The sequence below is a fragment of the Trichosurus vulpecula genome, chromosome 8, assembly GCF_011100635.1.
Source record: "Trichosurus vulpecula isolate mTriVul1 chromosome 8, mTriVul1.pri, whole genome shotgun sequence".
Lineage (NCBI taxonomy): Eukaryota > Metazoa > Chordata > Mammalia > Diprotodontia > Phalangeridae > Trichosurus > Trichosurus vulpecula.
In genome coordinates this window covers 167,392,920-167,416,198 of record NC_050580.1, presented here as the reverse complement: position 1 = coordinate 167,416,198, position 23,279 = coordinate 167,392,920, and the positions used below count along the sequence as shown (strand labels likewise).

General features: G+C 40.1%; 1 protein-coding gene across 1 annotated transcript in view; it reads right to left on the bottom strand.

Moving 5' to 3' along the window:
- The window catches only part of MYO5C (myosin VC), a 151,464-nt gene that overhangs the window by 45,133 nt on the left and 83,052 nt on the right, over positions 1–23,279 (bottom strand). Inside the window, exons 17-28 of the mRNA XM_036736356.1 lie at positions 22,923–23,009; positions 22,238–22,349; positions 20,312–20,523; positions 14,859–15,024; positions 14,291–14,437; positions 13,933–14,097; positions 12,227–12,320; positions 8,016–8,079; positions 4,312–4,492; positions 1,026–1,119; positions 508–571; positions 323–403 (exon numbers count right to left, since the gene is read on the bottom strand). Coding sequence (XP_036592251.1) covers positions 323–403; positions 508–571; positions 1,026–1,119; positions 4,312–4,492; positions 8,016–8,079; positions 12,227–12,320; positions 13,933–14,097; positions 14,291–14,437; positions 14,859–15,024; positions 20,312–20,523; positions 22,238–22,349; positions 22,923–23,009 — 1,467 coding nt within the window. The remainder of the gene's footprint in view (positions 1–322; positions 404–507; positions 572–1,025; positions 1,120–4,311; positions 4,493–8,015; positions 8,080–12,226; positions 12,321–13,932; positions 14,098–14,290; positions 14,438–14,858; positions 15,025–20,311; positions 20,524–22,237; positions 22,350–22,922; positions 23,010–23,279) is intronic.

The following is a 23,279-nucleotide window of genomic DNA, read 5'->3' as shown; positions in this document are numbered from 1 at the left end:
TTCCTACTTCCTGAAGTATAAGGAAGATGATAGAAGAGGTAGAGAGAGTATAGGAGAAAGAAGAGGAGAAAAAAAAGAGAAGAGGAAGAAGAGAAAGGTGAGGAGGAAGAAGAAAAAGAGAAAGGAGGAAGCAGAGGAGGAGGCAAGAGAAAGAAGAATAAGGCAAAGAAGAGGAAGAAGAGAAAGAGGAAGAAGAAAAGGAAGAAAAATAGGAAGGAGGGAAGGAAAAAGAAGAGGAAAGGATGAAAGGATGAGAGGAGAAAGAAAAAGAGAAGAGAGGGAAGAGAAGAAGGACAAGGACAACCTAATTGTTTTTTCTCACCTTGTTGCTTTCTTTAGGCCTTCATATGCAAACCAAAGTTCTCCATCTTCATTTAAATGTTCTAAATCTTCCACAGAAAGTCTGGAAAATAGCGCGGAAAAGAAAATCAGTGACTTTCCCCCCTTTACCTTTTGTTCTTTTCTCATTTTTTAACGTCTTAGAAATGTTAAGTGGTGTTAGTTTACCTGCTTCTTACATCTTCAATGTCATAGCTTTCAAGAAGTTGCTTGGTAATTTCAGACATTTTTTCTGAAAGTAAAATCAAAGTATAAACCGGTGGGTGAGACACAGATAGAGCACTGGACCTGGAGACAGGAAGATCCGAGTTCAGATACTGGACTAGCTGTGTGACCCTGGGCAAGTCACTTAACTTCTGTCTACCTCAGTTTCCTCATTGGGAAAATGGGGATTATAATAACAACTACCTCCCAGAGTGATTGTGAGGCTAAAATGAGATAATATTTGTAAAGAGCTTTGTATACCTTGAGCGCTACATAAATGCTAATTATTATCATTATTACTATTATTTCGGACGTGCAGGCCTGCTATGCTTTCCTGTCCTTTTAGGTCCCAGTTCCCTAGCCTCATACAGGCAAACTCTCCATTGAAGATAACACGGCCTAATGCTGGTGAAGTATCTCACTTCCATAGCTCCATAATAAACCAACTGCCACGCCAACAAACGGACTGGTATTGCCGTTACCTCTCATTTCTCGCTTTTGTGACTGGACGTGTTTCTCCACATTTAACTTCTGTGTCTGAAGCAGCTCTATCTCCTTCTGGAACTCGGGGATTGTCTGGATTAAAACAATGATCCAGATATTTAAAATTAGAATTGCTAATGCCTATAAATGGAACATTACTGAAATAACATATACCTGACTGGGTATTCCCCACTACATGTTCACAAGATGCAACTTCATTTTAAAGGAGTGTTAAACATCTATTTCTCATATAGTTCAACGTGAAGGACTCTGGTAATGTAATTCAGAGGCTGGTGTAGAGGAAATCATTGCTTCATTGTTCAAACTGTGTTTTGTAAATATAAATGTTGTTTGGTCATGAAGAACAATAACAAAAGTCTTTGCCCAAACAAAGTCAGCTTTAATAACACTCGACCGATTTGCTTAACAGCTTCCGTGGAAGCAGAGGTTAATCAGTAACTTCCTCACTGCATGGAGGAGACAATTATTAAAGTATAGACAGAGAAGGGGTAAAGAAGGGAGAAAGAGTCATAAAGGATGTCCTATGTGGAACACATAAAATTGCATTTCTATGTCCTAACCAAATAGCCCTTCATGGAACAGGAGATATGGAAACAGAGGCATGGGGGATGCTATCATCTTCTTGATGCCCGTGTTTTATTTTAAGTCAGCATTAGGGACTGAGGGAAGATAGAGGACAATCAACACCTCTATAAACCAAGGGCCCCATATACCTGTTAGTTTTTTATCTTTAAATGTTTTCTTTGGTTTTAGTTTAGTAGCTAGGAAAACTAACATTATTAGCAGCGTAGGCTGGGACATTCAGAAACCCAGTCACATCCAAGGAACTGTGTAGTAGGTAGGAAAAAAACCACAGGACTATAGACCCAGCATTGGAATAGACCTTTGAGTTGCTACAGGAAGACTCTTAATCACAAGAAATTGTTGTCTAAGTGATTGGCGAGAGGGAGCATCAGTGGGGTAGGACTAGCTAGAAGAGGTAAGGGCTGGGAATCTGGCTGGGGAAGAGGGTTTGGCGGAAAGGTACAGCCAAAAGAGGATGAGTTCCAAATGTGTAGACAGGGCAGAAAAGATCTGGAAAGTTACCTTAGAGACAAGCAGGTTAAAGGTTGAATCCAAGAAAGTTGGGCAGGGCAGGAAGGATGGAGTAGGAAGCCTAAGTGTAGGCAGCCAGGCAGGGTCCAGAATCTGATCGTCTGAAGAGTTAGCAAGAACAACAGGAGCAGGCAGGAGACAACCAAAGCAAGCTCGAATTTTAGGGCAGACAGAGGTTTCCTTTTCTCTGCCCACCTTTCTACTCTCCATTATGAGTGGGGAGTCGTCTCAGAACGAAGGATATACAATTGCAGTTAGGGAGAGAGACAGACCTGAACATACAACTTCCTAGTCCTCAATATGGCAGGAAGAAAAAACCTCTGAAGAAATACTTGAACCACGTCTGAGAGGACATCAAGGGGTTTGTGTCCAAAGTGAGTACGTAGAAAATTATCGCTCCTTCGTTGACCACTGATTTGGGGATTGTTTCAGTTTCAAGTGGTCTGTCAGTTTCCTTGCTCTTCCTAGGAATTAGTTATATGTCATATAGCTATATTTTCATAACAAGGAGTTTATTTCCTTATAAAAGGTGGCATGTCATTTTCAACATAGCTCTGCTAGGCACTTAACTTACTAGCAAGTGACTACTGAGCAAATCACTTAGACTTCTCTGCACCTTTGTCTTCTCACCTGCAAAACGGGGATAATAATTACCAACCTTGAATTGTTTTTATCGGGAATGTGCCTCAAAAAAACCCCAAACCTTAAAATGCTATGGGTTTAAATGATTATTATTAAACCTCAAATGATAGGTTTTAGCTGCCAAAGATAAGACACAGTGCCTGGCACATAGTAAACACTTAATAAATCCTTGTTGATTGACTGAATGCCATCTCATGGTATTTCATCCAAACTACAGAGACAATTCTAAGAGACCAGAGAAAGGACATGTCCAATAGAAGGGATATGTCTAGCAGATGCCATTCATGGACAGTTGCATGCATGTTCATGTCACAGTGAATCTGCTTTTCTTGGTCCAGGCCTATCATTTCATTGATTCGGGAAGGTTCTTGGTGAAGCTTCCCCAACCAATGCAGATGAGCAACTGCTACTGTAATTTACGGTCCTACAAAGTTGCCTGGGGGCACTGAAAAGTTAAACGATTTTCTCAAGGTGTCACAGGCAGAATGTGCTGAAGGTGGGACCTGAACCTCTTTGCGTCCTCCTGGTGATAAGATCAGCTATATCACACTGCCTCAATATTTTCTATATAGGCTAATTGGTTTTCGGGATCTTTTCCCTCCAGTAGTGAGTAGGTATAAATGGAAGGTTCCATCATAGTATTTAAATTCTCTCATGGTTATTTTATAGATCACTGCAAAGAATTTTAGAATGCTTGTTATACTTTAATTTGGAAAAGATCCCATTGTTGGCCACATTTTAATAAGTGGGGATGCTGATGATGAGAAATATCTGATAGTTGCACAGCAGTTTAAAGTTTGCGAAGCACTTAATACATATTATTATCTCGTCTGAGTCTCTCAACTGTCTTTTGATATAGATTCCATAGGTCATTATTTCGTAGATGAGGAAATGTGGCTCAGACAGGCTATGTGATTGACCCACGAGAACATGTTTGTTATTCAGTTGTGTCTGACTCTTTGTGACCCTATTTGGGGGTTTCTTGGCAAAGATACTGGAGAGGCTTGCCATTTCTTTCTCCAGCTCATGTGACAGATGAAGAAACAGGCAAATGGGGTTAAGTGACTTGCCCAGGGTCACACTTCTAGTAAGTACCTGAGGCTGGATTTGAACCCAGGTCTTCTGGACTCCAAACCCAGTATTCCACCCACTACTCCACGTCATGAGAACATAGTGTCAGAGGCAGGTCTTTCTGACTCTAAGTCCAGAATGCTAACCACTCTACCACACTACTTCTCATGCTGTCTGGTAATGTATAAACCTTCAATAGTGGTCCAAACAAATTGAACAATCAACTTTTAGTAACACAAGAAAACAACTAATGACAAAATGCTAGTTCTAAAGTCAACTTCTAGGGGTTATATTTTGGATTAATGGACAAAGGAAGGCATTTTCTCCTTTGGTTTTATAAAGGATACCATTCAGTGTGATTCTCTGAGTGAGCTGTAAACTCCAACAATTAGCATCTTTGCACATTTACTATTTACACTTTGATCTGAAGTGCAGAAGTGGGATCTCCATTTCTACCTTTGTCTGCTTGGTCAGCTGGGCTACTTCTCCCTTCAAGCCATTGGAAATGATTTGTTCTTCCTCCATTTGATGCTGGAGTTGCAATTTCTCTTCTTTCAGAGTCTTAATTTCTCCCTTCAAAGACTGAATCTGTTTGTCATAGTCTTGTTCTTTCAGCTCAAAACTTTTCTCAAGGAGTCTATATTGTAAGAGAGAAAGATAAAATATTTAGTTTTTCCTAACTGTGGAACAAAACAATAGGTCATTTGGGAAACCAGAAAAAAGGCAGGGGAAAGAATGGTGTAGCTAGAACTTGCCGTGATATTCTGAATGTCCATATGAACCATGGGAATTCTCTAATCTGTCTCTGTCTCTCATATTATTCTTACATTTTCTGATTTTAGTAAGTTTGGGTCTATAGTCAACGTACTCAGAAATCCAGGCTGAAGGAACCAAATTTTCTTGAACTAGAATCAGAGTTTCTTAACCTGGGGTCTGTGAATTAACAATAGATAACTGCATTTCAGTATAATTGGTTTCCTTTCTAATCCTGTAATTTTATTTTATGCATTTGAAAATGTTCTTCTGAGAAGGAGTCCATAGGCTTCACCAGACTGCCAAAGAAGTCCATGCCACCAAAAAGGTTAAAAACTCCTGATTTAGATGGCCTGTTGATTCATTACTTTCCTAAAGCTGATCTGATTCAAGGAAAATCTCTGATGGTCAGTCTTCTCCCTCAGCAAAGATCTCAGTGCAGCCAAATCTTGTATCATATTCTGAGATTTGCTTGGCTTTAGATCCTGAAGATTCACTTTGCTCTTTGGTGGGTACAAAGGTGAGAGTCTCTTAGCTCTAGAACTAAATCTTCAGGCATAAGCAGAGGTCGGTTGAGATCCCTAGAAGCCCAGAACAGACTCCTTGATGGGACCAGATCAGCCCTCACTCAAAAGCTAAATGAAGTAAGACTGGCCTTGGGAATCCAATGAGCCAAAGAATCATTAAGCTTTCTCTATTCAGCTTGCTATGTAGTTGAAAGAACATAAACTATGGTCATAATATCAAGGCATCATCCCCAGGAAGATGATTCAATTCTTATCAGGCTTTTCTTTGATTTTCTTTTACAGGACTTAACATGTTTTGTTTTGTAGGATTTTCAAAAGAGCTTCCAATGCCTCCAAGAAAATAGTGACATACTTTTAAGAAAGAAAAATACTGATGGGAATTAATAAATTCAGGTGATATTCCACCTGACAAAAATTCAATTTTATGAACTACTGAAATCATAATACTAAACCAGGCTGGGGTTGCATTAGTAGATTTCAGATGTACATTTATATTTATGTTAATATTCTACCAGAGGTGCACTGACTAGGGAACAATTATTAATAGGAGTGGAATTTAAGAATATCTTGAAGGACCAGTCTATATCAAGGGACACAAAGCATTTTTAATACATAAGAGAAAGAAAATAAAGATAGGATAAAATTTTTATTTCAAAGTAAAACTGTAATAAAATTTTTCCATCAGTTAATGTGCCTGGTCCTTCTAGTGTTAAGGAGAAACCTAGTGGGTAGAGAGCCTTGAAGCTAGCAAGATCTTGGTTCAAGTGCCACATCTGACACATACTGGCTGTATGTGCCTGGGCAAGTCACCTAACTCCTCAGTGTTCTAGGGAACTAAGTTGCAGAGAAGGTGCCAAATTGTATGTGCAGAAAGAATTTCTTCACCTCAGAGTTCCCTCTACCAGTGAAATTACAGGTTTGGTGATTTATCCCTATCCCATTTAGGAGAAACGATTTACTGAAGGCCAGAAGTGCTCAGTGACTAGAACAAAAAAATCAGAGGTCCTGCAGCTTAGTGTCCTAGCCAGGACAATGACTCAGTCAGGCTTTTCTTTCTTTCTTTTTCTTTTTTTTTTAGGGCCAAATGGCCTGTCATTCAATTTCCCCCAAACATGCTGCCTGAAATAAACACTTCTAAACAGCTAGAGATCTTTATGAAATGTCAAGAACTTAATGCTTCTTTCATGAGATCCCCAAACAACGATTTCAAAATGTATTATTCAAGACAAATGAATTAAATATAAATGTCACAGCTCTTTTATTACAATAAAATAAGTAGCTGTTTCTTTATTCATTGTCACTTTCTCATGTCATCTGTGACTCTGGCCCCAACCTTCTCGGAATTTCCTTTTCTATCTACCATTTACCTTCCCTCCAACTTGCACCCCAAGGGCAAGATACTTTATGCTCAAGCCTCATTTTAGAAATTAGCCAAATGAAATTTCCAACTGTGTAGCCATATCCCTTTCTAACCCATGTGATCTTAGTTAATCATTTGAACTCTTAGTAGACTATCGCTGAACCCCTTTTGGGAAAACCCCACTTCTCCCCATACCTTCCACCTCCAGACTCATGTCATAACTATTAAAAACAAAACAAAACAAAAAACAAAACCCATTAGCCTGACTTGTGAAAAGAACCCAGGTAGATGGGTGTGAGGGTAATGGATGTTAGTAGAAATGCATGCTAGGATGAGTCTAGGTGGGGCTGGAGATTCTAAGGGGGGCACACATCAGTAGGGTACAGGTAATTTGTCTTAACACAAAAATATCTAAAGATCTAAAAGGATAGTTGAGCTTACTGATAGGGTCTTTTTCTGAGGGCAAGAATACCCTGAAAGGAAAGAGAAGAGTTTCAGGAGGCATAAAGCAATGGCTTTCTCACTCTGAGGCCCTGAGATTATCATTGCCCAAGAACCTGTTGGTGTTCAACAGGATGGGATCTTGAAGCAGTTCAACAACACGGACATGTGAGATCCACTCAGGGGCAAATACAGGAGATAGGTCCCTCCTGGTTGTCCTCCCCAAGATTAAAGGTGTATGTACCAAGAGAGTACAAAGTGACACACAGAAGGGAAGTCACTTACTGGCTGAATTTAGGAGGTAATTTAAGGAAAACGGGAACATTACATTGATTTTAGATTGTAAGCTCCTTGAGGGCAGGGATCTTTTTGCCTTTTTGTATCCTCAGCATTTAGCACAGTGCCTGGCACATAGTAGGTGCTTTATAAATGTCTATTGATTGATCTTTAGGGCTTAAGCATACTGACTCAAGGGACCCCTTCACCAATGCACATCGTAGGACAGCAATTGTGTTTGCTATTTAGGGTCAGTGAAATTTGCTAAATACTTGAACTAAAATTTTGTCCTTTGTAAAAGGGTCGTTCGGGATAAAGCCCAGGAAGGGTTTGGAGATTGTTTCCAAAAAATAAGCTTAATCTTGCAGCTTTCTAGAAAGGAGTGAAGCAACGACTGCATCAGGGAGGTTCCAACCATGGTCCCTGTGGCCGAGGTCATTTTTGACAGCTTCAGCAATTGATCTCTCCATAGTAGTGTCATCTTAGTGGTAGGTGCTTTCCTTTAGATTCTAAAACAGATAGGCCCTACTCTGTGGAAACTCCCAAACCTTCTGTGTCTGAGTAACTTACAATTTGCATGGCCCGTATGGTGCAGTGGAAAGAATTTCAGCTCTATGTTCTAGCTCTGCGACTTTTCGTAAGTCACTTAACCTCTCTGAGCCTTGGAGGCTGGACTAAATGATACACAAGGAAAATCCCTTCCAGCTCTGAATCTATAATTGATATACACAGGATAAATACAGTATGGAACAAGGCAGAGAAAGTAAGAAATGGGTAGCTTTAAAACAAATTGTAATTCATACATTCGTTGTCTTTCCTCTTTTTGCACATCATCGAAAAGCTGTTTTGTGAGGTCTTCCATTTTATCTGTAAAGAGAAATGATATTCAGGAAAAATCTACCAAATACCTAGCAATTATGCATTAACACATCAGGAATGTGTAATTTCACTGATATGAGAATTCTCTCCACCGAAGCAGATTACACCACATTTATAACTTACACTCTTGGAGAGGGTGCCAGGAGTTTAGAGAGGTTTAATTGACTTGCTCATAATCACAGAACCAGTATCACAAGAAGGATTTGACTCTAGGTGTTCCTGATTCTACGATGTTATACTAACACTCTGTTTGATAATTATATAAAATAGAATGTTGGCCCTGGAGTCGAAAAGACTAATCTTCGTGACTTCAAAACTGGCTTCAGACATGTGCCAGCTGTGTGGCCCTGGGCAAGTCACTTAACTCTGTTTGCCTCAGTTTCCTCATCCGCAAAATAATCTGGAGAAGTGAATAATAGCAAATCACTCCAGTATCTTTGCCAAAAAAACCCCAAATGGGGTCACATGGAGCAGGATATGACTGAAAATGACTGAACAACAATATACTTTGGTTCAGAGGTTTCCAAAGTGAGTAATACCACCCCGTGGGGGGCAGTAGTAGCCTTGGGTGCAATTGGGGGGCATTAAATAAAAATAAGGGGGTGGTGGAAGCATAATGAAAGAAGAGAAAATAAGAAAATTTTGAAAAACCACTCATATATGTTTCATCTCTTGTGTAACAGAGTTAAAGTTGTAGTGATTACATTATTTTCCAAATAAACACAAAATCCAAGTTATAACTGATCACTGGTCAAGTCCACTGACAGTTCTTGACAAGCAAGTGTTGGCAGGTGAGTGTATAGGGCATTATTGGGAAGTCCAGCATGCACTGGCAGGAATATGTGTGTGTAATGACTTGTTTACAATGTGGTTACATGATGCAATGTTGCATCATCAAAATTTCAGTGCAGGAAAACCCCCAACAAATTTATAATAAATTATTAAATTTAAGATATGTAATTAAAAAATTTTTGAAATGATACAAATTAAAAAAACTGTTAAAGGGTTAAATAAAGTAGATTTCCAGGGAGAAGCTGAGTAATTTTTTTTGAAAGGGGGCAGTAGGCCAAATAAGTTTGGGAACCTCTACCTTAGACCATAAAGGTAGGAGAAAATACTGGAAGTGTTATTACATAGCTCTTATTTGAGGGACCTTCTAGGGAGAGGAGGTTTGTCTATGTTTGCTTGTTTCTGTCTTACTTTTTTCCCCTTTTAATAGAGGCTTTCTAGTTTGGAAACTAGTTTTGAGGATTTTTTTTAATTCCCTGCCTCCATTTTATCTTTTAGAAGGCATATAAAATTATCCCACCTAAACACTGTGCTATCAGATTGTGATTTTTTTTCAGGCTGTTCCTTCACTACTAAATTGATGATCTTATTGTTTTGTGTGAAATGAAGTAGAATGAAATCCCACTGAGAAGCCCAGGCAAAATTCACAGAGCTATATAAAATAATGTGAGATAAGACTTTCCTCTCTGGACTGCCTCATTCAGGAGGCGTCTGACCACTTTCAGGTCCATAATCAATACCTGGAGTAATCACAGTAACAGAGCTTGGGGCTGGGAGAGAATTGGGGTTTATGGCAGAGGTAAACCTGGTATAACTTTTCTAAACGTCTGTTTACTGGACCATAGCTGATTGAACAATAGAGGATGACATGTATGGTTTTTTTTCTGCTGTAAAAAGCTGTATTTACAGTCCAGTAACTGTACCGTCTGCTTTTTTTATATGTAGCACCCTCAGTAAATTACATGAAAATGAGGCAAAGAATGAAAACCTCTGCCCCAGGATCAATGGTCATGACGTTGTTTGCTCATGCTCCTCTGTGATACCAGACTCTATTTGCTTACCTGGTATTTATGTTTTCTATCCTGCCTTTGCCCATCTCCTAACTTCTGCCCACCCACTTGTAACCATGGAACCTCCCTGCTTCTCCTTAACTTTACTGTGGTCCCAGTCTCTAGATTCTGCTTTCATTGCTGGACCTTACTTGCTCCTCCCTCTACCAGACTTCATTAAACCACTTGCCTGCTCAGTGCTATGATATTTTCCATAATTCCTGCCCAGTTTAGCTAGACCTGTAGCTATGTCTGCCCTGCCACACCCCAAGTTCTAACATGATTGAAAAACTTATGTTAAGACAAGGCCAATGATTCGGAAGAGCTGCCCAAGACTATCCAAGCTATATTCCATTTGCCAGCTCTGCGGCTTAGATAATGCTTCCAATTTCAATGAGTTGAGAACTAAGAGATATGATTAAGATGAGGATAATGGAGGCACTGACTCCTATTTTTGGTACCACACAATTGCTATTCAATAAATGTTTGCTGAATTTATTCCTGAATCTTGTGATAAAGTAGTCTACATGTAATGTCTAAGAGTAATGGTCTCCAAAGTCAAGGCTGGGGGCCCACAGGGAGAGTGGCTTAATTCCAAGCGATGTGTGAGCAATGAAAAAGTGTGTGGGAAGCTCCTACAATCCTACCTTCCCCATGATAGACCATAGAGCGTCTTATTTCCAACATAACCCCACCTACCTTATCCCCCAACACTTCTCTCTTCCTCCTACTTGCATTCTGTCAACTCTCAACCTCCCTCCTTCTGAGCTGATGTTGGACCCTCAGGGAAGTTATAACCTAATCCGGCAGTGGCTTCACAGGGGTTCTCTCTCCCCCTCCCCCATACTCACCCCAATATCTCTCAGACCATCTCATGGCTGAGGGTGGGCTCTGTACTGTAGGGCAATGACTAGTGAAGGAAAGAGCCAATGTATCCCTCTGCTCTTTTCATTTTGGGAGACAGAATGAGTGTCAAAATATGAAGAGGCATGAATGACTTGTGTTCTGCAGTTTTCATTACATTATGTCTCCTGCCAAGTCCACCCTTCTTCCAGACGTCCCTCTTTCTACCAAGGGCATATCAGCCTTCTAGTCACCAAGTTCACAGCCTCCATGTCACGCCTCACCTTACATAACCAACCTGTTGCCAAATCTTGTGATTTCTACCTTCACAACATTTCTAAATCTTTCCCTTTCTCTCCACTCATGCCACCACCAATCGATTGCAGTCTCTTATCTACTCTGGCCTGAGTTATTGTTATTAATCATTCATTTAAGTCACATCTGATTCTTGGTGACCCCATGTTGGCAAAGATACTGAAATGGTTTGTCATTTCCTTCTCCACCTCATTTTACAGAGGAGAAAACTTAGGCAAACAGGATGAAGTGACTTGGCCAGAGTCACACAGCTAGTAAATTTCTGAGTCTGGATTTGAACTGGGGTCTTCCTGAATCCAGTGCTCTATCCAATTTGCCCCTAAGCTGCCCCTAATAATAATCCACCTATCTAGATTATTTAATAGCTTCCTAATTGGTCTCCCTGACTCAAATCTCTCCCCACTCTGTTGCATCTTCCACAATGCTGTCAAAATGATTTCCTTCAAGTGCAGATCAGGCTATGTCACCCTCCTACCCAACAGACTCTAGTGGCCTCCTACTGACTGTGAGATCAAATATTATTTCATCTTTATCTTATCCTTTTTTGCAATTCCTATTTCCTATTTAAGTTTGCAATAATGCACATAATCATTAGTATAATAGTACCCTTATATAATTTGCTGTTGTTGTTTGTCCTTTGTTTTCGACAAAGACTGTAACACCAGGGAGGTGATGCCTTGACATATAAGTGAAGTGGATTTAAGTGAGGGAGGGAATTTATGAAATAGCAAATATATACACATTGGGAGTGAATGCTCAAAATATTTTTAATGATAGGGATAGACTCGGGTCTACAACAACAGAAGAAGTATGTGATGCTGAGATCTGACTGCTTCAAACGTGAGCCCTTCCTTAAACTGAGGAAGATGAGATATACGCAGGAGACCGAAAAGAAGTATCTAGAGGGGGCGGTTACTAGATTATAAACATAGCTCTTCACGGTGCAGAAACACACACACGTACACACACCACACGTACCACCCTCTATTTGGTCACCTGAACGTAGTCCAGTAAGCTGAGGCATTTAGAAAGGTTGTACGTGGTTTACCTCTGCCATAAACTCCAATTCTCTTCCAGTCCCAAACTTTTTTCTCTTTTTTTTTAGTCCAACCACCTGATGCCTTAGTCCTTTACATTACCTTTCATCTCCTCAGTCTTTTCTTGAAGCTTCCTTTCTATATTCTCTTTTTGCACTTCTAGTTCTTTGTTGTATGTCTGAAGCTTTGCCAATTTCTTAAAAAAAAAAAAAAGGAACAGTTCTGTGATTTACTGGGATCACCCCTTTAAAAAAAAGGCAGGAAATTTGATGTTCTTGGCTGTGCATCATCTTCTTTCTGATAGCTATGTACCCTTTCTTCCTCTAAATGAATGCTTTAGAATCTACTTTAGAAACAGAGATCTGGAACTAGAAGGAACCCCAGAGGCCACAAAGTCCAGCCCTCTCGTTTTATAGATGAAAAGAAGGCCGAGAGAGACTAAGTGACAGCTTAAGGTCATGCAGATAGTAAGTGTGAGAAGTGGGATCTGATCCTGGGTCTTTTGACACCATATTGTGGCTACGGGTCTCTACTTGCCCTAGCTTTGGGTGAGACCTATAAAGGGTGAGAGCAGAAATGTCAAGGCTCCCTGGTGCTAAGTAAGGGCTTGTTTGTTTGTTTGTTTTTTCTAGGTGGTGCAATAGATAGAACATGGACCCTGGAGTCAGGAGGACCTGAGTTCAAATCTAGCCTCAGCTGTGTGTTCCTGATGGGCTTACCTCCCCCATTCTCCCCCCAAGCAAAAATGCAAAAACAAACAAACAAACAAACCCATATTGCATGAGCTCCTCTATGGCCAAGCTACAACCCTCAGTAGACTTATTTACGAGGTTGCAAAATGAACTACAATTTATGATATGAAATTGATGGGCTTATGCCCATGAAGAAATTTCTATTGCTTCATGTTCTCTCACCTGTAAGGGCAATTGCCTACTGTTATTCTTGATTCTGATAGCTGATGGTTCTCAGAATGTAATTAAAATTAATTAGAATTAAAATATAAGCTCCTCTGTAAAATAGATACAACCATTTTATGGCTAAAATATCTATACCCTTTGGCCCAGAGATTCCATTACTGGGTTTATGCCCCCGGGACTGTGCTATATTTTAGCCCCATTGAAAAGGATTAATTTGTATTTTTTAAAATAAATGACAGATTTATTTTAGCTAATTTAAACAATATGTGTAATGACTACAACAATGTAAATAGAAAGGACAACCACACATACACAAATCAAAAGTGAATGTTATGCGATTATAAAGGATAAGCATGGCTTGAAAGAAGAGATAGGAGATATAGTCCTGACTTTTGCCATGGTGAGAGGTCCTTAGGTAGTGCTGGTGCTAATCATTGTTAGCCCAGGACTCTGAGAAATGCAGAAGATGCAGATAATTCGAGAAGCAGTTAGCTTTTTTGCTGCATATGCCAAAGTTTGAAAGAGGCCCTCAGGGATCTGCATTTATATCACAGGCAGTAATTTGATGCACATGGGAGTAACAGATCACCTCTGAGAGTGAGCCTGCTCAGGGATCTTTCGGAGGCAATTCATGGGATCACAGGATTTTCAGAGACAGAAAGGACTTTCTTGAGTATCCCTGCAACCACTGCTCTTTTCTGACCCAGGTCTTACTCCCCTGACCCCACTATCCCTAGAAACTATCTTCCCTTGAATTGGAGAAGGTAATGGCAAAAATAGGAATTGCTTTACAGAAACATGCTTTCAAGGAAAACAGTCCAGGTCATCTCTCCCCAAAATGGTGGCACAAATGAATTCTGAAGTAGAAAAAAAAAAGATCCAAAATGTAACCTCTTCCATAACTTCCTTATGCTTCTTTCCTTTCTCTTCATATGTTCGCTTTTGGATGGCTAATTTTTCCAGCTCTGATTCAAGTTTTTGAATCTTCTCCATATCATTAGCATGAGTGGCGGCCAAGCTGGTTAGTTTCTCCACTAATCCATGATTTTCTTTGTTCTAAAGAGGCAAAACAAAAATGATTGCCTGAAACCAATGAAAACTTTGTGTTTAGGGCAGGGGTAGGTTTCTATAACAAAGAAGACTTCTTTGGTCCCATAATAAACCTTCCAAGTTTATTGAGCTTTACATTTCCTAATCTCTTCATTCTACCAGAAATAGCCGACAAATGGTTATGGAAAAGGGAACTCACCTGATCTTCTAACTTTTTTTGCAAACGTTGTACCCTATAAGAAAGCTGAATGTTTAGAACAAATCGTCGGATGCTCTGGAATCTGCGTCTCGCCAGCCAGGCCCGGGCATACTTCTGAAGGATTATAGCCTTGTGCTCTTTCAACATCTCGAAAAATAAGATGTTAAACATTCTCACAACAGTCCAGTGACTTGTTCATTAATGACTTCGGTGCTTGAAACTTAAACTCCTTGAGAACAGGAACTATTTCATTTTTAGCTTTATTTCCTTAGCCCCTTGCACATGCTCAACACATGATAGATGCGTAATAAATGCTTGCTGACTGGTTGATTTACAGTTTTATAGAGAGGAAGAAGCAACTGCTAGTATATTTATATGATGAAATTACAAAATGTAATCTCTCAACGGGATCCTCCTAACATTAAAACTACTTGAATAGTTAACACAGAAGATCCATCTTTACCCTTCTGAAATATTTACTGTGCATATCTGAAATTTGTAGCAAGACACTAAAAATAAATCTCTTTTACTATCCTAGTCCTAAGGACACAGTGAATCCTGGTTGTACCTTTTGATATTTCTTCCTTGCTAGGAATCCTCGGGTATAAGCCTGTATTGTTATAGTGGCCACACGAATGAGCTGGTAAAGGTTACGGACCAGATAACCTCGACAATGCTTCTGAAGGATTATGGCTGCCCATGCTTCTTTCAAGGCTGTGGCAGAGATAGCTTTCCTTGATTAAAAAGAATATAAAGTTAATTTGTTTTCCACATAATATCTGCTTCTGCTAGAGTACTTTGAATTTATGAAGTACCACCTTGTTTTAAAGGCACAATCAGTTTTTTTCATCAATAGTCCCACCCACAAATGAGTTGTCCCCCACCCTGTTTGAACAAGGAGGCGAACAGATATGTGACTACAATGGAATAGGAAACCCAAGGTGAGAAATGCACTTTACCAGCGCAAGTCAGCACTTCTTCTGTAACTTAAGAGTCTTAGGGAGTTGTCTAGGTTGCTAAGAGGTTCAGTTACTTGCTCAGGGTCTGAAGCCAAGCTAGGTCAGCTATAAAACTTGAACCTTGAGTCTTCCTACCTCTGAGGTCTATACCTCAGCTCTTGAGCCCCACCTTATGACAAAGAAAAACACTTAAGTAAAATTAACCAACACAATGACCATACATACATTGTGCGTATATGTATATATACACATATATACATACACATTATACACACATATGTAGGTACATATGCATACATATATACATATATGTAAATATACACATATTTATGTAATATTCTATACTATAGATGGTACCTGAAAAAAGAGAGGTGCAACACCTTTTAAGTGTGTGTGTGTGTGTATGTGTGTCTGTCTGTCTGTCTATCTATGGCATAGTAATTGATGTTACTGATCATAGTCCTGAATTATCAAGAAGAGGTTTAAACAATGCTTAGGTTGAGAAGCGTGCCATACATTTTTAAAGGTTTCCATCAAAGATGGCTAAAATAAATTGTCAGTGCTGAGACCAGCAACCTTCCCTTGTATGGAACAGCACTGATTAAGTTTGTATATAGCATACACATACACACACATTTTATGAACCCAAGAGTATATCTCTGTAAGGGCTTTATTGATGCACATTCGTGAGCAGAGTGGACACTGATATTGTCCTTTTCACTCTGATCCCAATCTTACTTCTAATGACTCAACCAGAAACCACCAGCACAGAATAAATACACATGTACCTGTACACACTGTAACTAGTAGCATTTCTTAGACAGGCACCTACATAAAGAAGATAGTGCTTTTTCAGTCACTGGGTCAGCAAGCATTTATTAAGTGCTTACTGTGTACCAGGCACTGTGCTAAATGAGGGGGATACAAAGAAAGGCAAACAACAGCCCTTGCTCTCAAGGAACTCACAATCTAATATGAAAAGGTGTAAAAAACTAGATAAATACTGGGGTGTGTGTGTGTGTATACATGCATACATGTATATATATACATACAGATATTTGTGTTTATATACAAACATACATATATACATACAATACACACAATATACATACGGAAAAGGTGCATATATCTTGTATAGGGATACACATACCCTTTGGGTATGTATGTATGCCTATGTATTTATACACACATATATGTAATATATGGAATATAATCTCAGAGGGAAAGGCACTAGCACTAGGAAATGCCTTTTTCAGAAAGCAGGATTTGAGATGAGTCTTGAAGCAAACCAGAAATTTGAAGAGGAAGAGGTGAGGAGGGAGAACATTCCAGGCATGGGGTACATCCAGTTCAAAATCAGGGTGATGAGAAATAGAGAGTTAGATCCAAGGAACAGCAAGTACAGCAGGGTAGCTGGATTGTAGAGTGAGTGGATGGAAAATATAGGAAGGGCACAGGTTATGAAAAGTTTTAAATCCCAAACACAGGACTTCTTATTTGATCCTGGAGGTAGGAGGGGGAGCCACTGGACTTTACTGAGTGGGGGAAGGGGGAGGAGACATGGTCCAACCTACACTGGAAAAAAATCATCTTGGCAGCTGAGTTGAGGGTGGTTTGGAGTATGGAGAAACTAGAGGCAGGAAGACCTATCAGGAGGCTATCACAATAGTCCAGAAATGAGATGATGAGGGCTTGAGTTAGGGCAAAGGCTGTGTGAGTGTAGAGGACATATTTAAGGGATATTGTAAAGAAATGTACTGAGATTTAGCAATGGGTTGGATATGTGGGGTGAATGAGAATGAGGGGTTGATAATGAAAACAGGATTGTGAGCCTGGTAACCAGGAGGATGGTAGTACCCTTGACAGTAAGAGGGAAGTTAAGAAGAGAAGAAGGTCTGGAAGGAAAGATAATGAGTTATGTATTAGCTATGTTGAGTTTGAGATGCCTACGGGACATCTCATTTGAGATGTTGAAAATGCAGTTGATGATGCAGGATTATAACTCAGGGGAGAGACTAAAGCTAGATGTGTCATAGTTCTGGGAATCATCTGTATGATGTTAATTGAATCTGTGGGAACTGATGAGATCATCAGGTGAGATCACTACTTGAAACTGTACAGCACAAAAAGAGAAGAGGACCCTTAATAATATTTTACTCTTTTGGTTGGTAAATTATGTCCCTGATGCCTTCAGGGGTTACTAAGGAGTGGAAGAATCAATTTATCCTTCATTTATCCTCCCAATATCTCTAAGAGGCAACTAGGATAGGTAAAATACTAGCTATGCACCCACAGGCAAGTCACTTAACCTTTCTGAGTCTCAGTTTCCTCACCTGTAAAATGGGCAGAGTAAGAATTAGTAAAAGACACTTTGCAAATCTTAAATCACTATAGAAAAGAAAGCTGTTAATTATAGTAGGATAATTCTTCAATACATTGACATCATCGGGGAATGTGCTGTTCCACCTCAATGAAGGTTTCTGGTCAAGGCCCTGACTATTTTTAACAGTCTTTGATGGAAACCTTTAAAAATGTATCACACTTCCCCACTTCAGTATTGTTTAAAACTTATCTTGATGACTCAGGACTATGATCATTAACGTTGATTACTGTGCTGTGCTGTAATACTATGTGTGATGTCCCTCAGAGGTTACTGCAGAGGAGAGGGATTCAATTTGCCCCCAGTGAATTTCCCAAGATTATTGCACTTTTCATAGGAAAATGAGCACAACATCCTATGTTTAGAGCTCTAACAGACTTCAGAAGGAATCAAATGTTCATTTTTGTGGAGAGAGAAATTGAGGTCCAGAGAAATTAAATGACCTTCCCAAGACCTTAGGGTCATAGGTCTAGATGTAGAAGGGCTCTCAATGGTCATCGGGTAGAAACCTTTCTATCTTAGATGAGGAGACTGAGGGCCAAGGAGCTTAGTTGACTTGCTCAAGGTCACATGGGCAGGAGAAGAGCCATAATTGGAATCTGGGTCCTCTGAGTCCAAATGTAGTATTCTTTTCACTACAAGATGCTGACTCAACTTTTCTACCTATTAATATTTATTTTTATCTTTTCCCTCAGTGCTAACGGTCACTTTTCAGTGTGATGGATACCAAGCCACTGTTCCCTGCATCAAATCTGCTTCTGACAGGCAGAGACTGTCTTCTTGCCTCTCTGACCATCACTTCTCACCCTCTGGACAATCCGTGTCCTACATCTTAACTGTGAGTGTACCCCAAAGCACTGTCATGTGCTGTGGCCTCTTGCTACATACTCTATCTCTTAGTGACCTTGTCAGCTCCCATGAGTTTAATTATTAGCATATTACTCCCAGATCTAGACATCCAATACTAGTCTCTGTCCTTCATTACCTAACTGCCCACTGGACATGTTGAACTTGATGTCCCATAGACATCTCAAATGTAACATGTCCAAAACAGAACTCCTTATCTTTTCTTCCCAAACCCAATCCCCTTCCAAATTTCCCCATTTCTGTTGAGGGCACCAGCATCATTCCATCCTCATAGCCATCTTAAATTCCTCTCTCTCCTCCCATGCATGCCATCAGTTGACAGGTCTGTTCATTTCTTCTGCAACATCCCTTGTATCCACTCCCCTTCTCTGTTCACATGGCCATTTCCATAGTATGAACCCTCATCACCATGACTACTGCAATAGCTAATGGGTTTTCCTGCCTCAAATCTCTCTCTTCTTTAATCTATCCTCTGCTCAGCTACCAAAGTGATTTCTCCCAAAGCACATATCTAGTCATGTTGCCATCCTGCTCAATAAACATCTATGGTTTCCTTTTAAATCTTCTGATGCAAATGTCTTGGTTGGGTATTTAAAACCCTTCTCAACCTGGATCCATCTTACTCTTCCAGGTTTATTATACATTACTTCCTTTCATGCGCTTTATAGTTAGGACAAAACGGCCTTGCTTTTCAGCACACATGACACCTCATCTCGTATCTCCATGCTTTTGCACAAGCTGTCTCTCACGCACTCCTTTCTCACTACCATCTTTTAGAATCCTTGGTTTCTACATTTTACATGACACTTTTCCTGATCCTCCAGCTGCCAATGTTCCAACCCTCCCCAAATTCCCTTTGTGTATTCATTTTGTACATGCTTATATGTGTACATATTGTTTCTGCCAGCAGAAGGCAAGTATTTAAGGTCAGGTGCTGCTTTTGTCTTTATCCACAGCACCCACGAGAGTGTCTGGCACATGACAGGCACTTAATAAATGTTTAATTAATTGTATGTTTTTTTCTTTGTATCCTCCAAATCTATCACAATATCTTGTATACAGTAGGTACTTAATAAACATTTTTGATTGAATTGAATGCCAAACTTCTCGGGCTTATGAATATAAATTAATACTTATAATTTCATTACCCCATCAATTTACCCTCATTTTAAAAATATCATTCACTCTACTGTTAAGAGGAAGAAGCAACATTAATGCCACCAGAGAAAACCCAACTTTAAGAGGACAAAGCAGTTCCTCTAGGATCATATATTAAAACGGTGGCTAAATCAGAATGAAAACTCAGAAACTCAGCCTTCCCAGTCCTCTGCTTAGCTTCCAGAATCCTTCATTTCTTCTCCACTTGTATGTGTAAATACCTATAGAGGGTGTTCCTAAATCTGGACACATAGGCAAAAATTCATATTTTCAAGAAATGAAATGAATGAAATTTTCAACAACATTTTATTTAATTGGAATATTAACAAATAACATCTTCAATATGATTTCCATTATTTGTGATGCAAAGGTTGATACATTTTGCAAGATTCACGTGAACTTGATGCAATAACTTCACATTGCCATCAATTTTAGCACATTCACTCTTTATGTGTTCAATCAAGTGTGTTGCATCTGTGATTTTCATTGAGTACACCTTCTCCTTTAGCATACCCCAGAAAAAGAAGTCGAGGGGGCTAAGGTCTGTTAATATTCCAAATATTTCAAAATGTGCATCTTTGCCTATGTGTCCAGACTTTAAGGACACCCTGTACACACATACCACCCTATCCCCCATTATGTACATCAGTTCAATACCTTACAGTTTGCTGTCCACGAAAGTATTGCTGTATTGTCACAGCAGCTTTTCTCTCTCGGAGAAATTTCTTTCTCTGGAGCCAGCCTCGGATGTGTTTTTGTATCACAATACACCCTTGCCTCAGTTTATCTAACCGGAGTTTTTCTAAATAGGCCACCTGTCCTGCTCTGAAGAAAATTTTTGTTTTACCAAACTGATACTGGTTAGAGTCCTAGAAGAGAAAACAGTATGTCTGATCAGACATGATCTTTCCCCAAATTTAATATATGCAGATTTTCTATGATATATGTGAGATGCCTGAAGTCTTGGGGAAGAGGTTATGGGAATACAGTAAGCACAAACCATGGTTACCAACACTGGCTGAAAGTGTGCTGAAAGAAATGGGCATAGTTAGCCTAGAGAAGAGAAATCCTCAAGGGGTATGATAGGAGAATTCAGGTATCTAAAAGGCAGTTATGTAGAAGGGGGATAAAAAACAAAGGATTCTTGGACCAAGTAAGAGTTAAACACAAAGACCAGAATGATAAGAAACACTAAGTGAAAGGTAAATCCAAATCTTGCCCTTCACCCATACTGTGAGTTATGTGGACTGCACAGGTTTGGGGAATTCTATGGAGTCGCCCTTGGAGGGGGGACCAACCCTAAAATGGAATTGTAAGACTGGAAGACCATATAGGTCCTTGGGGAGGTGAAGCTTATCCAACCTAGATGTTTTTTTCCATGCCAAGGGACATCAGTCCCATGGTTGTACTCTCTGTCTAGAGGACAGTATAGGTCTATGAAGAAGGGAGACTCCTAGGAGGGAAGAGTCTCTTTACCTTTATTGGGGGGTGGGGTAGGAAAACTTTAATGGCAAAGTTGTCCAGTAAGTCTAGAGGAATTTATAATCTCTAAGGAAAGCAAGATCCAATGAAGAGAGAAGGAGGGATAGTTGGACCATTTATGAACTTGAGTATGAGTCTTTTGCATTTTTTTTTGGTCACATTAAATAAAGTCAGTCCTGATGTCTTGTTACCCTGAGCCCTTGCTCTGTAGCTAAGCCAGGCCCTTTTCCTTTTGTCATGCAGATTCTAGAATCCTCTCTAAGAGGACTGGCACAAACCAAAGGGTATGATTAGTGAGAAAGCCCCATGATTTTATCTAGTATACGGGCAACTCGTTTGCCCGGCATTCAATGCCCACCACAATTTATTAGACCTCCATCTTTCTAGCTATAGTTCACACTACTTTTCTACGGGCCCTACTCTTTTAATAAACTGTATATACCTTGCCCTTTCCTACCTTCATTCTTTTGCTCGTGCTGTATGCCCTATGCTTGGTATGCCAACCCTTCACTCCATCCACTTGTTGAATTTCTACGCATTCTTTTTATTTATACCCATCTCACATGTCACCTCCTCCTGCCCCACCCCCACCCCCAGCCTACAGCACTTTGCTTGTCGCTCTCTTTTGCTGGACTTGAAGTTCAGAAGATTTGGGTTTGAATCCTGTCTCAGGTGACTCACTTAACTTCTCTCAGCCTCAGTTTCTTCATCTGTAAAATGGGAATAATAGAACGTACCTTACAAGTTTTTTTTTTTGTGAGGATCAATGAGATAACACGTACGGTGCCCTGCAAACCTTAAAACACTATATAAATGCTAGCCATCATTATCATATACTGCTTTGTATCAGTTGGTATATGTCATAGCCCTTTACTGAACTGTGAGCGCCATGAAGGCAGAAACCCTGTCAGTCAGCTAAAGCGTGCATCATGAGGTCATAGTATTAAGAGCTAGAGGGACTTTACAGATTACTTTATTGGAATCACTCATTTTATAATCAGCTCCTCAGTGCTTTGTACCCAGAAGATGATTTAAAAATATTTGTTGAACTGAATTATCTAAGAGGAAAAAAGTGATCCAGAATAGGGGGCACAGACTAACCTGGATTAGTCTGTGTAAAACCACCTTGCAAACCTCTTTCTTATCACCAAAGGCAAGTTCTTGCTGAGTCATGAGAACTCCATAGCGGCTATAAAACTCTATGTATGTCCACCTGGGGGAAGAAAAGATTCCAATTTGGCAAATGACAGCATGATCTGCAAGCAGTGCCAAGAGGTCTCAGATCCCCTAGGAGGCTTCCTGTCACCACCTCTGTTCGAGGTATTCTGGAACCTAAAGGTTCTGAGTGGTAGTGGTAGTGAGGAAGGCTGAAGGGTTATCCTGCGACTGGTGGCATTGACCCAAGTAACCCCTTTCCATTCCGTTATCCTGGCATCCCACTAATCATCCTTCTCACCAGCCACCAAGAGGCCTTTTAGTTTGCCACTGACAAATCCTACCTCCCATGGGATCTTTCCTGCTTGCCACCTCCATACAAACTTTTCTCTCATAGCAGGGACCAGCAGCAGCTGAGTATAATCAGCCAGCAGGAAGCAGGTACTAATGGTGTTGGCCTGTTCTCCTTATAGCCCAACTTTACTCTATGCTTACTAACACCTTTCCCACAGGGCGGTGAGAAGGGCTTAGGAAATTTTCAACTGCACTTCCAGAGGATGTGTACCTAGGACAAATGCCACTCCTCAGCATGGGGTAAGCATGTGTTCCCAAAGAATGTCTACCAACATACCTGGAAGGATAGCTCTGAGCACTGATGCGAATTGTTTCTAAAACTCCACAGGCTCGAAGCTGCTGAACAATTCTTTTGGAGTCAAACCTAGAGAACAAAAAGTTTGCATTTGTTTCCCATCATCTTTTATTTGGGATTGTTGTTGGATCTCTGTAGACTTGAGTCCAGATATTGTTGTTCGGTCATTTTGGTTGTGTCTGACTCCTTGTGGCCCTATTTGGGGTTTCTTGGCAAAGATAGAGTGACTTTCCGTTTCCTTTTCCAGCTCATTTTACAGATAAGGAAACCAAAGCAAGGAAGGTAAAGTGACTTGCCCAGGGTCACTCAGCTAGTAAGTGTCTGAGGCCAGATTTGAAC